General features: G+C 33.9%; 1 protein-coding gene across 2 annotated transcripts in view; it reads left to right on the forward strand.

Annotated features, from left to right (window-relative positions):
• LOC144451877 (uncharacterized) overlaps nt 1–18,183 on the forward strand; it is a 101,591-nt gene that overhangs the window by 13,196 nt on the left and 70,212 nt on the right. The window contains exon 1 of one of the 2 annotated variants that reach the window (XM_078142796.1): nt 4,559–4,633. The exons of the other annotated variant lie outside the window; for it this stretch is intronic. Within the exon in view, the coding sequence (XP_077998922.1) occupies nt 4,628–4,633 (6 nt within the window). The 5' untranslated portion in view covers nt 4,559–4,627. Of the gene's footprint in view, nt 1–4,558; nt 4,634–18,183 lie in introns of those variants that run through there. 2 annotated transcript variants of the gene reach the window in all.

Consider the following 18,183-nt stretch of genomic DNA (forward strand, 5'->3'; position numbering starts at 1 on the left):
CACTGACAACAATCTTTCAGTTTATAATCGTACAAAAAACCTTTAAATGTTGAAATAAATTGAGAAGACGCTACTTTATTAGATTTCCCATGATGATGATTATGTCACGAATGTCTCCAAACCAGCATCACCATCGTAAATTAAATTGCGTCTGACAATTTAAATGTCCGATAAACTTATGGCAGCCATCCACAATGACATCCCAGTTTAAATGTCTGGCAAACACAGAGCGGTGTCAGTTCACAATCACAGTACAATTTAAATGTCCGATAAACACATGGCATCCATCCATCCACCCACTCACAATCACATCATAGTTTAAATGTTCCTGCAAACACACAGTGGTGTCACTCAGTCCATAATCGCACACACCATCTTTGGCAACTGGCCACAACATACTTATATCATTCAAACTTACCAGATACACACATCACAACTATGCAAATGAAAGAAAAAAATTCTGATGAAAAGATTTTTCTCTGTTCTCTTAAGTTTACCTTTGCCTTTGTCAGTACAAAAAAACAGCAAGTCATATTTCTGTCCCTAGAAAAAAGAATCAACAGAGAAGCCAGGAACAATTATCGCTTGGTTTTATTGTCATCAAAGCTTGTCAGCCCTAGGGTATATATATGATATAAAGAGAGCTCTTAATACGATTGTTTGATTTGGAGAATAAATAAAACGTAGTTTGTGATCAGGGTGAACCGTTTCTAGTCAGAGAGTATGTCTTCTCATGATTGAAAATTGAAAATGCAAACATTGTGAGGTGTTCTTTTGATAGACTTGTCCTCAAAGAAGTATGTAGTGATTTAGTGTGAAGTGTGCTAAAAAGTAGGGAGGAGGGGGAACTAGAATGTACGCTTCAGGCTTTCTGGTGTGGGCAGCCTCAGGGTATAAAGAGCTTGTGGTGGATTTCAGAGTCCAGGTAGAAGAGATGTGAAAATTGTTCACACACTTTTCGGTTCATTTGTGTTTTTGACTTATATACCTTACTCTAATTAGGATATACCAACTGAAAAGTTCAAATTTTGAATATATATATATATATATATATATATATATATATATATATATATATATATATATATATATATATATATATATATATATATATATATATATATATATATATATATATATATATATATATATATATATATACTTTGAAGTTTGTACTAGTAAAAGTTTGCCAGAGATTAAGTCTATGTGATGAAACGTTATTTCACTAGCACCACCAGACAGAGAATGTACAAGTTATGATTATTTGTTGATATATGGTAATTTACCAGAAAGTAGTTGAAGAGGTTGAAGTTATGTAAATCATTCCCAAAAAAATTGATCCAGTTCAGCAGAAATGAGGGTTGTAAATTTAAAAAAAGAAAGGAAAAAAAAATACTTCATAGCGTCAAATTTACAAAATTATTTTATTGTAATATTGAGGCACAAATTTAGGTACATGTAGCTGTTCTTGTTACATGTAATACTCAAATCTGAGTCATCATATTGAAGACTTGTCAGACGTCGTCCTTCATAAAACAGGACTCAAAATTAACAGTACTCCCATGCCCACAGACTACCAATTCTTGCCATGGGACTACCAGAATTTGAAGCTAGTAGCCTGCTTAGGCTACCATTGATTAAAAAATTTACAGACATGAAAGTATTTTAATAACAAACGTATTTCCAATAAAGGAACTCTATTTTCAGTTCAGAAATATGGGAGTCAGGACTATTGGTCACCATCCTTGGGCTACCACTTTCTGAAATTAGTATAGCCCACTGAACTACCATTTGGAAAAAAGTTCATTTTGAGCTCTGGAAAGTGTTTTGTTTTTCTCAGTTTTTTTTTTTCATGTCAAATATATTCCTTTTTATTCTCATTCCCACATCGGATAAATTTATCCTGTTATCTTTGTGAAGATACACAGCTTTGGTTTATTAAAACCAAGTTGGAGTTGTCGTACATACGTGTAGTATTTGTAAGTGCCCAGCTGATTGGCATCTCTGATTACTGTCAGTTACTTGGAAGTTTAAAGGTACATTTGCATAACAATAAGTGACAGCAGTATTGTTATGCAAATACAGACAATTCACAGTTCTCTTTGTCCTGTTGTATCCCTACACCACTTTCTTGCAGGAACTGCTATATGCAAATTTGTCTTTGTATGTTATCTGGGGTACAGCAAATTTACATAGGGTCAAAGGTGTAAGGTCAGAATTACCATAACTGACAATACTATTGTAGTAGTCTTTGCATTGTTGTATACTATCAAATAAATGGTCGTAACTCCCTCTTTTGTTTTGACCTTGTCTTGTTTCTAGACACTTTTAAGTGACTGAAGTAGAGAAATTAGGCAGGCATGTGGAAAAAAGTAGTTGGATGTTGATAAATTTAGAAGTTTAATACCCTCCTGTCTGGAACTGTGAATATGTCTGTTAATATATCCATTGTCTACCAGAATGCAAAGTCAGACTTTTTGAAATCCAAGATACAGTAAAGGGGAAAAAAATGCACACACTCTGTCATAAAACTAGAAGGACTATCACCGAACTTCAGAATGACAAAAAAATGTTACACAGCAAAACGGGGCTGAATATCTACTCAGAGACTTGGTTATCTGGCTTGAAAATATTATTCACCAGTGTGCTGAGTCAGATTAGAGAAATGTCGATTTTTTTGGTCTTAAAATTTACATAATTATTTTTCTTATTTAAAAGATAAGTATTTAGGTAAGGTTGGTAAGTGAGGTAAAATCTACCTGAGCTCCTACGACCCCCTCCCCGTGAAAAGAGAATTGAAGAAACTTTAACTTTAAGGTTCGGTGTACCTGCTTATCGTATTTCCTATGATCAGTAGTAAGTAGTAAAATTTACTTGAGTACCCAAGTTATTTTACCAGTGAGCCCTCCTCCCCCCCCCCCCCCCCCCCCCCCTTCCCCCTAGTCGGGTATGATGTGTAGTAACTACGTTACCATTACCTAATTACCATCTTGGCTGTCTCAGGAGTTCACCAACCGTAGCAAAAACACAAGTTGTCTGAAAGAACGTATCCAGTAGTTGTTATTTTTCTGTTCACTGGATAAAAATAATGAAATCCAACGCAATAGACCCTATTATTTAGAAACTTAAGCCGAAATATAGTGATTGTGTTTGTGCAATAGTATACACTATAACAATGGAATTGTTACTCTGTTACATTATCCCAGGGGCCGAAAAAACTGCAGTTCCTTTTAAATTGTCGTTTAAACAATTGACTTGTCTGGAATATTGACATAGCAATTCTTTTGTCTCTTTAGCCAATCTACGTTATGTCAATACCTCTTAGTCCAAAATCAAATAAGATGCCTGACCTCCGATAATTTATATCCCAAATTATATCGACTTAAAAATACCACAAAAAATTTCAAAAATAGATATTTGGGATGAAGTTCCTAACCTCAGTTTCATCTTTCAGTTTGTATAATCTAGTTTTATTGGTGCACAGGTCTTGTTTTCATAATTTTAGGCTGGTCAAATCTTCCAACATGATAGGTTAATTAATTTGTTTTTGGGGAGGAGGGGGGATGGGGTGCTCCGTAAAGTTTAATTTGGAATGTTTCATACCAAGTCTTTTGATATCCATATCAATCAGCAGTGATAGTCCAAAGTGTTATAAAAAAAAATTTCTGGAAGTAAAAATATGAGTCCAGGGCTTGAAATTAACAGTAGTCCCATGCCCACAGACTACCAATTCTTGTCTTGGGGCTATCATAATTTGCAGCTCATAGCCCACTCAGGCTATCACTGATTATGTGATGAAGATCAAGATTTATGGACATGAAAGTATTTTTAATAATACACATATTTCCAATAGAGGAAATCTGATTTCAGTTCAGGAATATCGGACTACAGGTCACAATCCTTTGGCCTCCAATTTCTGAAATTGGTAGCCCACTAGGACTACCAAAGAAAAAAAAGTTAATTTCGAGCCCTTGGTGATATTATGAATAAGTTATATCTAACAAAACAATTTTTTTAAAAAAAGATTCATTTGCTGCTTGTCTGTAGTGGTTAACTTTTAGTATACGTCAGTATAACATTAAGTTTAGTTACGGTAACAGGAGAATGAGTACAAAATGGCTTAAATCGTTGACTTGTTTCACACCTCAGAAGTTTGATTTTAATACATTATTATACAAAAAATTGTCATCCTTAAAAATATTCCAGTAACAGCTTTGCAATTTAAACTTTTAGAGTTTAGATTTATGACTGGGACATCACCGTATTTTACAAATCTAAAAATTCCCATGCCTTTAAAGGTGGAATCTCCTTTAGTATTGATTGATACAAGAACAATAAATGGCTTCATTTGCATAACAAACATACTACTACTACGTTGTTGCCTTTTTCCATTCACCAAAGGTATCCACTGAAAATTACGACACAGTTAAATGCAACTCCACCGATCGGTGTCAACTCGTGGCTAAATTTTGAAAAATTGATGTTAAAAACTTTTCCCTTTGTCGACTTGAGAATGTTTTAAGAGTGACTTAGAATGGCAGAAGGTGGTTATGAACTTGAAATTACGGAAGAAGGCGATGAACCTCAATACACGACACAAAGTGGGAAGTTAAAGATTGAGGTGTATATGGCTGTGAGTACATGTACTATGTTATCATGTTATTTATACGTCTTCTTAGTTCACCCTGAAAAAGTCAAGATTATTTCTGTAATTTTTCTGTACTTACGAAGTAACTTACTCAACTGTCTTTGATTTCCGTGATATTGGCAACCATGTGTCTTTCCTTTCCTGTATCGTACATTTTCCACATTGGTGATTTTAAACTTTAGAATTACTCAAACTTCAGAGTTGGTAGTCTATGACAACATTCGTCATTTGGGTATAGAAAAAGTGTTGTAAATCATAGCCCTACTGATTATTTCCCACGCGCAATCTGACTCCATTTTGAGAACTCGATGTTAAAGAACTGCTTTCTGTTTACACTCTCTAAAACGTTCTATCAGTAATTACAGTTTGAAGCCAGAACCGGAAATATCAGCTTTCTAAGTTTTAAATCGTCCAGGTGTTTGTTGAGAGTAGTATATCACAACATGACCTGGAGAATCAATGTATAGATAACCAAACTTTGAACAAAAAGTGAAATTTTTGGATCAACACAAACAGAAATATCAATGTTTTCATTGAAACCGTGTGCTTAGATCTCCTCTTACATAACATAAAAGCAACACAGCACCTGGTCATATTTGTTAATACCTTAAAAATGCACTTAGTGTGAAAAAAACGAATGCATTCGCGATAGTCACTTAAAGGCCAGAACGTTAGTTGGCTCTCTGTGAACCCATTAATCAAATGCAAAGCTTTACAGACTAATCAAGCTTTTGTCAGCCTGGGCTATTGTGAAAGTAAATTCTTCCTTCAACGCAAAGTTTTGTTCATGGCTACGAAGATCATCTGAGCAATTTGAGCCGGTCAGTAAGTCTCTTAAATCTGGTGAGATAATATATTCTTTGCTACTGTATTTTCTTTGTATGTATTTATTCTCAGTTCTTGTGTGAAAAGGTCGTGAACTTTAAGTGATACAAGACAGATTATAACAATAGCTATTATCAAAAGTGATGACTGTGTTTTGTTCTCTTCAACAAATGTTCATTATTAGAGATTAATTGCAGATTTATTTCCAATTTGACAGAGTATGAACTTTGTTTGATTGGAACAGCTTAATTTCTTTTTCACAAGTGGCTGAGAATGATGGTCTAATGTAGTTACAATTCTGTATTACCTATTCCAAGTTAGCACGTAACTTTTTAGCAGTAATTTTGTTGACGGTAGTAAGTAGGTAAAATATACCTGAGTCCCTCAGTCATTTTACAAATTACAGAGGTTCCACACCAAAGTTATCATAGGGTGTAACATATATGTACAGTTTACCTTGAGGTAGGCTCAATCATCAATACTGTATGTTATTATATAGGGTATCTATTTCAAGGTAACACATAGTTTTCAATTAAAGATCTCTGATGTATTGGTAGGCCAGGGGGGCTGTATACAGTGTTACAATACTGCTGAGTGTGATGACTATGCTTGCAATTGATGAACTTCACCTTGTACACACCCCATGGTAGTGTTAGCTAGGTAAGGCATCATAAACCTTTCTTAGAAAGTAAAAGCAGTAATTTCATCAAAAATTGTCGTACATGAAGACTCAAGGACCAATGACAACGTTCATGGTCTCTGCTTTGAGGCAAGCAAAAGAGTGCCTCTCCCACCTTATAGAACGTGTCCCCTGACAAAGGTGCTCCTTCACTATTCTGACAAACCTACCCTTTGAAGTTGGACCTTCAGGAGATGGATCTTTTGATGTTTCTGTTGAAAATGAAATTGAGTAAGCTGTCTGTTTTATACCATTTCTGAGTTTCATAGTGGGTGGTTTGAATTTGTGCTGATGACTTTCAGCAGTCCTGTTTATTACTTTGGGCAGAGATAACACTGACATGAATACAAATCAACAGATAATGAATGTCACTGTTCCATCATTCATTAGTTGCAATTAGCTTTGATTAGGATGTCAAGTCTAATTAATTAAACAGCTAATGAATAAAGTGAGTTTGAGATTTCTGAAAAGTTGTCTTGAAACAATCGTTCTGGTTCAAAATAAAGTTTTTGCATGTGATATTAGCAATATGTAAATGATCATGTGTGTATGATTACACTTTTTGGACAGTGCATATCTTGTCATGGCAGAGGAAATGTTTGACGACAGGGAGAAATTCTGCTAAAACCTGTTTAATATGAATGAGTGGATTCACAGGGTCCTCTCACGTTTGAAATTGTAGGAAAAACTTTGCATCTACTTAGGGACAATCGCACATTGTCACACAAGCTCAATAAGCAAACTTCGTTTATTTAGGGGGAGAGGGGGTCTGGCGTGAACTTGACTTTATTTTCATATTTTGAATACAGCAGAACCAGTGATGTAGCGTTGCCATGATGTAGTACGACCAGTGTATATATTCCATGTTTTTTTGTGCAACTTGGGTCATGCATAGTATAATCAGTAATGTAGTGATAATAGACAGTTGTCTCTCAAATCATGTCCCAGTGGAATCCACCATTGTTATTATCATTGATTTCTCTCATTACGACAACTGTACATTGAAAGACATTTCTCACGATGTCAATGCTACTTTCTACACATTGATTTTTTAACCCATCATTTCACGTCTTAGTTCCTAGATAATTACGACTTTCAGTTGTTCCACAAGATCATTGTCTTTGAGGCTATAGTCTTCCCCAGAAAATAATGTTTGAATCTTGGGAATCATACGGTATCAATACTCCTGGAGGGCACCAACTTCTGTCAAACCTGCTGTGTCACAGGACTTGACAGTAGTCCAGAAGGACGTATATACATGTACAGGTAGATCCATAAACATTGTATCCAGCCTGTTAAATTTATAACATGGTAGTCTGGTACACCAATGGAAACTTAAGCCATGTGAAATTGTAATTTGTAGCTGAAAAAGTTCACTTGCCTAATTCAAATCTGCAGACAACCAAGTTTACAAGCTCATTTCAAGTCCTTCGGTGTGCATGATTAAAAGAAATGAAATTCTGTTAATATCCACCCCTGCTGTTGGTGGTATTTTGGACTGTTCTTATTGTTTTTTTGTTGAAGAGATTCATCCATATTGTCAAAAATAGGAGGGATGACTACATGATGAGATAGTCTTTGAATATTGATACCCAAGAAAATGTTGTGATATTGTCAACTCGGTCGTAGTCACCTCGTCAGTTCAGCTGCATAATTAATGTTTCCTTTGAAACAAAAATCAATCTGATTATCAATGGGACATATAGGAATCACTTGCTGTCTGAGTAAAATGATAGGTGAAGTTGGCTAGTGATTCCTTGTGAGTATACTAATGGGGATGGAGGTGTTGTTGTTGGCACAACCAATTAGAACCCTGGGCACAAAATGCACGCTACACGTATTCCAATCTGTGTTTGAACTTGAACACAAGAGAAACTGTTATATTGGGAAAAGGGATTTTATGATAGACTCATAGAGGCTTATATTGATAAAATGTTCTTTCTGGTTTACCATTCTCATTACTCAATGCACCATTTTTTGTCGAAATGTTGTAAAAAAAAAAAAAAGTCAATCTAAAAAGTAATCTGACATTTCAGTAATTACCCTTCTCTCAGGGATGAAATCTCCACACTTTTAATTTCAGTATCAGATACTAAAATAGTATGTAAAAATAATGGGATGGGCAGGAGAGGAAATCATTACTTTTGCTCAGAAGGCTTGCGTATGTCTATTCTGCTAAAACTATTCAAAGTGTAAAAATGATGGTAACCTACCTTCAGCATGTTCATGTGGGCTTTAAAGCACAGAGTTAACAGACTTTGAAAGTGAACATGTAGTAACATGGAATCAGTAATAAATATTGAAATAGCAAGATAGTTACATTTTATTGGTCTTTCTCATTAAAATACAGACAGACCTCGTATATTTTATTCTCACCCCAGACAACAGAGGGCTCCCTTCAAGTCTTTAGTCAGATGTAGGTCTGTCATACAGTCATGTACAATATCATTTTTAGGTCAGCAATGACTAAAAATACTCCTGACTACATTCCTAAAGTTTGTATTTCATTCCTGTACTATAAAGAGAGAAGAATTCAAATCATTTATTGGCAGTACCATTTATTTGGTGCCAGTTTTTGTCAGATAATGAGATTGCAATGACACTTGACACGGTCGAAATATTGCTGGAATTTTGGCGTACTTGTTCACCAAGGTATTTTTGTGATGGAGTTACTATAAGTATGTCAGAAATGTAGGTCAAGGTCAAGGTCTTGTGTGAAGAGAACAATAGGTATGACTGACAATACAATTGTTTTTAAACCCAAGTTCTGATTGTAATAGGATAAACATTTAGGTGATAAAACAGTTGTCTGGAGGAGCTATAGAAAAAGTTGATGTAGAACAAAAGAATGATTCTATGTAATCCTTGTGGCTATATTGATAAGTAAACACTATGGAAGAACATAGGATTGAATCACAGGCCTTTAACTGGTTTAGAAACCTGATAGGGCTGAACAACACAACATATCTTACAGTGGTTTAGAAGTCTGATAGGGCTGAATAACATGACATATCTTACAGTGGTTTAGAAGTCTGATAGGTCTGAACAACGTGACATATCTTACAGTGGTTTAGAAGTCTGACAGGGCTGAACAACACAACATATCTTACAGTGGTTTAGAAGTCTGACAGGGCTGAACAACATGACATATCTTACAGTGGTTTAGAAGTCTGATAGGACTGAACAACATGATATATCTTACAGTGGTTTAGAAGTCTGATAGGGCTGAACAACATGACATATCTAACAGTGGTTTAGAAGTCTGATAGGGCTGAACAACATGACATATCTAACAGTGGTTTAGAAGTCTGATAGGACTGTACAACACAACATATCTTACAGTGGTTTAGAAGTCTGATAGGGCTGAACAACACAACATACCTTACAGTGGTTTAGAAGTCTGATAGGACTGAACAACACAACATATCTTACAGTGGTTTAGAAGTCTGATAGGGCTGAACAACATGACATATCTTACAGTGGTTTAGAAGTCTGATAGGACTGAACAACACAACATATCTTACAGTGGTTTAGAAGTCTGATAGGGCTGAACAACATGACATATCTTACAGTGGTTTAGAAGTCTGATAGGACTGAACAACACAACATATCTTACAGTGGTTTAAAAGTCTGATAGGGCTGAACAACATGACATATCTTACAGTGGTTTAGAAGTCTGATAGGACTGAACAACATGACATATCTTACAGTGGTTTAGAAGTCTGATAGGACTGAACAACACAACATATCTTACAGTGGTTTAGAAGTCTGATAGGGCTGAACAACATGACATATCTTACAGTGGTTTAGAAGTCTGATAGGACTGAACAACACAACATATCTTACAGTGGTTTAGAAGTCTGATAGGGCTGAATAACATGACATATCTTACAGTGGTTTAGAAGTCTGATAGGACTGAACAACACAACATATCTTACAGTGGTTTAGAAGTCTGATAGGGCTGAACAACACAACATATCTTACAGTGGTTTAGAAGTCTGATAGGGCTGAACAACACAACATATCTTACAGTGGTTTAGAAGTCTGATAGGGCTGAACAACACAACATATCTTACAGTGGTTTAGAAGTCTGATAGGGTTGAACAACACAACATATCTTACAGTGGTTTAGAAGTCTGATAGGGCTGAACAACATGACATATCTTACAGTGGTTTAGAAGTCTGATAGGATAGAACAACATGACATATCTTACAGTGGTTTAGAAGTCTGATAGGGCTGAACAACACAACATATCTTATGAAGTCTGATAGGGCTGAACAACATGATATATCTTACAGTGGTTTAGAAGTCTGATAGGGCTGAACAACATGACATATCTTACAGTGGTTTAGAAGTCTGATAGGGCTGAAAATCATGACATATCTTACAGTGGTTTAGAAGTCTGATAGGGCTGAACATCATGACATATCTTACAGTGGTTTAGAAGTCTGATAGGGCTGAACAACATGACATATCTTACAGTGGTTTAGAAGTCTGATAGGGCTGAAAATCATGACATATCTTACAGTGGTTTAGAAGTCTGATAGGGCTGAACAACACAACATATCTTACAGTGGTTTAGAAGTCTGATAGGGCTGAACAACATGACATATCTTACAGTGGTTTAGAAGTCTGACAGGGCTGAAAAACATGACGTATCTTACAGTGGTTTAGAAGTCTGATAGGACTGAACAACACAACATATCTTACAGTGGTTTAGAAGTCTGATAGGGCTGAACAACATGACATATCTTACAGTACAGTCTACATTTAAGCATAATTAACAAATCATTGCAGCTAAGTGCTAGTCATATTTAATGTTTTTGATGAGTTATGAAATATTGATTGCTATAAATATAAATAAATATAGTATGCTAGTACAGTAAATGGATTGACATTGTGTGTACTGGTTGTACAGTGGAAATAAATTGATTACTGCTAAGCCATTGTATTGATATTACTTCAGTTACCAGTGATATTGCCAAGAATGTTAGACCTTGGATCCATGAAGTTGTGCAGAAATTCCAGAAATGAAATGATCATGTTATTTCTTTAGGACTGTTATCAGTTTATAGTCGATGTAAATCTTTTTACTGCAGTATTTACTAATTTTAAAAGGATGCAGAATTCGTTGGTATGAAAATTGACAGCCACTGAAAACAGCTAAGCTAATAAAACAAGTTAGAGGTAATTTATGTATCAAAGAAATGAATTGTTATGCAAATTATTTATTATGTATGATAATTTATGGGCAAACACTGATATTTAAATATGATTTGCATATCAAAGACATGGTTTATGCCAGATAGCCAAGCCTCTGCTAAGAGATAGAATTCATTCTAACTTACTATAGTCATATCTCATTGTATAGGGAAAGAATTTTGACCAAAACAATGGTAAAACTGATTATATTTTGTACGTTTTCATGACATCAAAACAATTTTTTGTTACAAGACAAAATTTCTGGAAAAAAGTGTAAATATTAATATTGCATAAAAAAAGGACTTCTGTTGCATGATTATTCCTATACTGTATTCAAAGCAAAGTGGTTTGTTATGGATGGTTTTATGTAAGATCTACCTGAGTTCACCAGTCACTTTACAGATTTCCTTGAAATAATTGTAGAATATTTGGAATTATATGCACCTTTTACCCGATTTCCCCTTTCTGTTACTACGGTTCACAAACCATAGCAAAAACACTTTAAATGTAAAAGAGTTTGGCGTGCAGACGAACATGCACCAGTTAGCCTGAATGATCTAGTCTTTGTTACCACTGACTTATGTAATAACTCCCCAACATCAGAGAGTGGTTACACAAGGCAAAATTTAAAAAAAAAAAATGTTTGTTTCCGATAACATGACTTCAGTAAATACGGTTGGTAGGTCTGAATTTTATTTTATTTTACTTTAAATTTCTTTGACTTCAAGGTAAGATACTCGTCGGTCATACTACTTCCGTGAGAGTTTGATGAGGTGTAAATGAAGACAATGGATTATTAGATGAACACGTTATGCAGACTATACTGTTGTAGTCTAAAAAGACATGATTTCTCTCTGGAAGACATTTTTTTTAAAAAGTGACCACAGATGAGGCAAGGGCATGAAGGTATACACAGAAATAGTTCTGAAGTAAATTGGTACCATTTTTACCTTTTAGCATGCAAAATAATGTTTAGGGTGGAGGCTTAAACTAGGGTCAGTCGGTTGGTAGAAACAAACTATTTTTTTGATTTGGCCTAAGCACTGGACCTTTTAGTGTTTCACACTAATGCACCACTGCATACCGATAATATCATACAAGCAGACTGATTTGTCATTTAAATTTTTAATATGCATATTATGATTAATGTATCTATCTGTTATCATATATTGAAAGAATCAAAAATCAAATTAAAAATACATTTCTCCATATGAGATAAAAATAACGCCTGATAATCATAGACATAATCTGCTGGTACATTTTGTGTTGTAACGGTTTTTATCTTAAATTTGTATCTTTAATTATTTTCAATTCTAAATTCAAGCTAATTTATTATAAAACTAGCAGTTCTATTCAAAATCTGTCATAAATGCTTTCGTGTTTGTAGTTGTATGAAATTGGTGAAAAATAATTTTCAGAATTATGATAATATCAGTGTAAAATGGTATTGATTTCATTGGCTGATGAAGGGGGAAAAGGTCAGGTGACATCTACATGTATTTGCATAAAATTAAAGCAGAACTTAGATATTAACTGAAAAACTTGATAAAGTTGATTTGCTCACACATTTAGAGTCATTTTTTTAATGCCAAATTTGTTGTTAATTATTTTAAACTCAAAATTCAGGTTATTTTTTGGTATTGGGTTCGTTGAATGATGATGGGGAAAAATCAGGTGACATCTGCATATATTTACAACTAAATAAAAGTAAAATTGTATATTAAATAAAAGTGGTGTAACTTATTTATCTCAAATTTGTATCTTTAATTATTTTCAGCTCATGATTCAGGTTTTTTATAATATAGTTTGGTATTGGTTTCATTTGTTGATGTTCAGCTGATAAAAACAAACTATGGACTTATTTCACCTAGATTACACAGATAAATGCAAGCTGATAAAAGTTAATTAATATCTGAAAAAAACACATTGATGTGATAACCACAGACCTCTTAGCGGCATCAGTACAAAACGAAGCCGCAGCAGAAAAAGAAAGCTCTGACTTATCAGAGAAAACGTGTGCTCGATAACATCAAATGATGCTCATGGTTATACATGAATGTTACCCAAGGAAATACAGTCATTTTCATAAAATGTTGGCTCTGGAGAGTCATTTCATGATTTTACATCACCTACAATTCGTGCGATTTCATAGAAACATGAACTTGATCTTCTGCATTGATAGGGTATCTTTGCTGTGGGCTATTGCATCATGGGAGTCAGCAGGAATATGTATTCAGTGGTTGAACACTGAATATTCATGAGTACTAAACCTGCTATACATTTCACTGTAAAACAGCTCTCATGAATATTCAGTGTTCAACCATTAACTAATGGTAGAGTCGATACATAGGGTAAACTAACTGTATGTAATTTACATGTATGGTGTAGTACATGATGATAGTCAATAAGTTTATCAATAACATTTGTGACTTAAAGTTGATAAATTTTTAAGTATAACTGCCACTATTATTCATATAAAGCTTGATTCTCCACTGACAAATTTTTCTTTCCCTGAAAAATTCCATCCCCGGTACAAAAAAGTAGTTGTAAAGACATGCCATTTTACTTACAAATATACCTTTCAAAACTAACATTGTTCTTGTGTGTTGTTCCAAATTTTTCTACCAAGAGATAAATAAATGCTGAAAAATTTCATCTTTATCGATGCCAAAGTTTCTTGTGTATCATGTACCCTGATAAAATTTCTAACTTTTAGACATGGATAAAATCTGAACAGTAACAGTGGGCAACACCTACAGTTAGTGTTTGGAATATGCCATAGAGCTTGATCACTGTGAGGCATTGTGTCGTAAGCTAGAGCCGCTGTTTATATATCTGCTAAATTGCAGAAATGCAGATGTGCATATTACCGTTTCTAACAAGAAGTTTGCGTCTTTATGTTGAAGGGTCAACAAGGTGATGGTAGTACATGTTCTATCCAGTGAAACGACAATAATTGGTTATCTCACAGAATCGAAATTTTCAAAATCTGTCAAAAGTTACACTTCACTTACTGTGGTTTAAATACACGGAACTATTTTCATCCTAAAGCGAAATACACTTGTAAACATGACGACTATCGTATATCATTATCATAAAAGTAACAATTCCACTAACACAGCTACAGCTAGGATAATAAGATCACCTTACCTGTTCACAGAGACAGAATTGTAAGGAATATGGACAACGTCCAACATTTGCCACCTAGCAGTTATAAAAGGATTTACACATGTAACCAATTAGACGTGTCCTTTGAGGGGCAGGAAAGCGTCCCTTTATTGATAAATGTGTCTAAGGGATTAGTCTGTTATACTTTGCATACCAAAATGTTACGGTAGAAGGTTAGGTAAACTGTTCACGGGAACTACCAATCAGTAAACTTTTCTTTCATTTTTGAGTTATTTTTATGAAAAAATGCTTCCTGTGACGACGATGATCGCTTGAACATAATACACATCAGTACAAAAGTGATGTAGCAAAAGTAATCACGCCTAAGAATATGTCCTTTTTTTCATGAAAATATTGTGGAGATTTTAGAACATATTGCTAATATGTTGCTATGGTTAAAGCAACTACTTATAGTAAATAAAGCTGGTTGTATTCAAGGTATATTTGATTTTAATTTACTCAAAAAAATAAAAGAAACTAAACTTAACTAAGATTCAGAATACACTCTTTATTTTGCCAAAGTATTGTTGGGAGTGTTGAACATTTTTTTAATATGTTGCCATGGATACAACACCCTTTGTTTACAGTAAACAAGCACTGAAGCAGGCTGTATTATATTTGACATTATTTGATTAACACCTCATTGGAAATAATACACTCTTTGTTCAGGTTAGTATGCAAACAAAGGTGTAAAGAAATCACTGCAAACTTTACAAATCAGACTGATTTTCATTTTTGGCCTTTCTTTCTCTCTTTTGTGTTAGAAATGCAATAGCGATGAATAGGGAGATTGTTAGTAATCTACTTGACACTTATTAATTTTATTATTTGGTAAAAAAAAAATAGACATTTTGTTGAAAGAAAACTGATGTGTTTGTTCTTGAATTGAGTTATTATCTTGTTCAAAGTAGACCGTACTTTTTTTGAGTGAGGTGAAATTTATGATGGCATCGTTCAAAATTTGACGTAATACTTTTTTTAGTCGCGACATTTGATGGGATATGCTTCTTGAATCTTACGTTTAGTATTATTTTCTCATTATGGGATCAATCAATCAATCAATCAATCAATCAATCAGAAAATTTATAGAGTGCCTGGATAAAAGCATATATCAAAAACATCTGCTGATTCCACTTGTAAAAGCATATTATAGTCGGGAGACTTTGCTATGTATCTGGCTTGACAATATTCTAGTAGTATTCATTTTCAAAGAATTTCACATTTTCAGTCGACACAACAATCTTGCTGTTGCTTATCTTGAGATTTGGTGACAGACTTATGGCTTTGGTTCAGATAGGAAATTATGTAAAAATGCAAAAATAACTTATAACTGAAAATGAATTATTCGCGCATTTATCTAGCGTTTATTGGTGTGGTAATCTGTCTAAAATCGTGAAAGACAAAAAAACACCTCATGGTGAAAAACTAGCTGACGATTAAAGCCGATTTTGTATGGATTGACGACTGAAATTTCAAATAAAAAAATGACACTGTACTAAAGCACTACAAGAAAATAGAGGAATTAAGCTGTATTCTTACCTCAGATTTTAATCAGCTTGAGTGGTGTGGATGATAGGGAGAAAAAAAATGAATTGTCAAAATTATTTATGTTCAGCAAAAACATATTAACTACAGTGGCTAGATGGTAGGTTAATTTACCTAACGTTAAGCAACACTAAAGAGTTAAAAGAAATATTTAAAGTATGGTATGTCAAAAATAATTAGGTGATACCCACCTATGTACACACAGGACGGCAAAAAAATTAGATTTTCAATATGAAACTGCAAACACAAATCAAGTGCTGTGCTTAACTAATGTACCATACATTGTCCAATTGGAAAATGATAAACAAGTTTTGAGCATTGAAATAATTATGTGGTATCCAATTATTTACCAGTACATACAGGTGTGAAAAAATTAAACAATTTATTTTTCTTAATGAAATTAAAGTTAGGCTACCCAAACATGTCTTTTAATAATAGATACTGATTTATCTAACATTGTGCAACTTTTAGGCGATAACAAAACTATTTAGAGTATCAAAATAATCATTTCTGATAATTACTATGTACATAGTTGTGTGCTGTTGTTTTGCAGCAATTCGTAACAGAAATCTTAACGCATCATTGGCAAGTTTCCAAATCACCAAGCGATATTGAACCTAATGGGGGTGGATTACAAAAATGTAGTTGTTAGCTCAATCTGATTTCCTCTGAATGTGTTTCAGACGCCGGATCTATGAATAAGGAACGGAACTTAACAATTATACATGTTTTCAGAGAATGGGATAGGTAGGAATACAGTTTAAGAAACGTGTGATTGTTTAATTCTGCAAGCGATAAAACTATTTTGAAACAGTATCACTCGTTCGATTACATATCTAGTTAATATACCTTTACTGTGTTTATACAGTATTACATTATCCATTCACTGATTAAAAGCATTCAAAACCAAACTTCAACAATCCCTAATCAGCTCTCCATGCACTGTTAGAAATCTTAGCGTGACCTTTTTTTAAAACACCTTGGTACCTTTAAATGCCAGTTCACCATTTGTCTCAACGATCACTGCCAGACATTTTATTACATAAAAAGTCCATTGTGAGAATTTTTATAGAAATCAATACAGTCTCTACTTTTAAGCTTCTGCCTCTAGGCCATCAGCATTGATATCAATTTACCAGTAAGTAGTGATCACTTTGTACAGATTATATAGTTTTTTGTATGTGTGAAGTATTTTTAATCTTTTTCTTACAACTGTGCAAACAAAGATAATGTTTGAGTTGTGTGCTTCATCTCATGAAATAACTGTGTTAATAAACAATGTACAGGTGTGTTTTCTCTTTTAGTAGCCTTGAAAAAGTTAAAATTTATACATGCAAAAAGTTTGTGATTTTTAGATAATTTCTCTCTCTAGATGATAGTTTTATTTTATACTATGTCTCTGACAAGGTGTAATTCTTTTCTCTCCGTGTCTTTGGTGAACATCCATTTGCCTCCTTGAAGATTCACTCATTTTTCAATTGCACACTACTCATTTTGCATATGAATTTATAAATTGAATATTCATTACCTCATTTACATATCCATTACCTCACTTGCATACTTATTACACCATTTGCATATATATGACATCATTTGTACAGCTAAACTGTTGCAGAGATGAAGTCTGAGTGACATTGGATTTCTAAATACAAAATTCAATATTCTATGATCTATCGTAACCTTGAACATTTCATTTAATTTTTATATAAAATTTTACCGAACGATATTCAAGATATAATTTAGATGTGTAATGCAGCTTTCAACAAGAGATGAAATTCTTCACATTAATTGTAAAAGGTTCCTTTCATTCGTCAAATGACTTGACAGGAATGTATTCTTCAAATTGTAAAAAAAATTAAGATGATTTACATAGATTTCAGTTCACTGGTCCGTCCTTTCTTTAGGAATGCAGTATGCCGATATACAAATTCGTTGTAGACTATATACAGTATGTACTACAGTAACAACAACTCAGTTCTTTCACAAAAATAAATTTGCAACTCACTTCTGAATGAATAGAGTTTAACATCAGAAAATTGACATACCATGATAAAGTCTTCTGTACCTGGTAATTATCAGTGTTGTCAATCCAGTGAATAGGAAGGGTTGGGCATC

Source organism: Glandiceps talaboti, chromosome 21 (genome assembly GCF_964340395.1).
Source record: "Glandiceps talaboti chromosome 21, keGlaTala1.1, whole genome shotgun sequence".
Lineage (NCBI taxonomy): Eukaryota > Metazoa > Hemichordata > Enteropneusta > Spengelidae > Glandiceps > Glandiceps talaboti.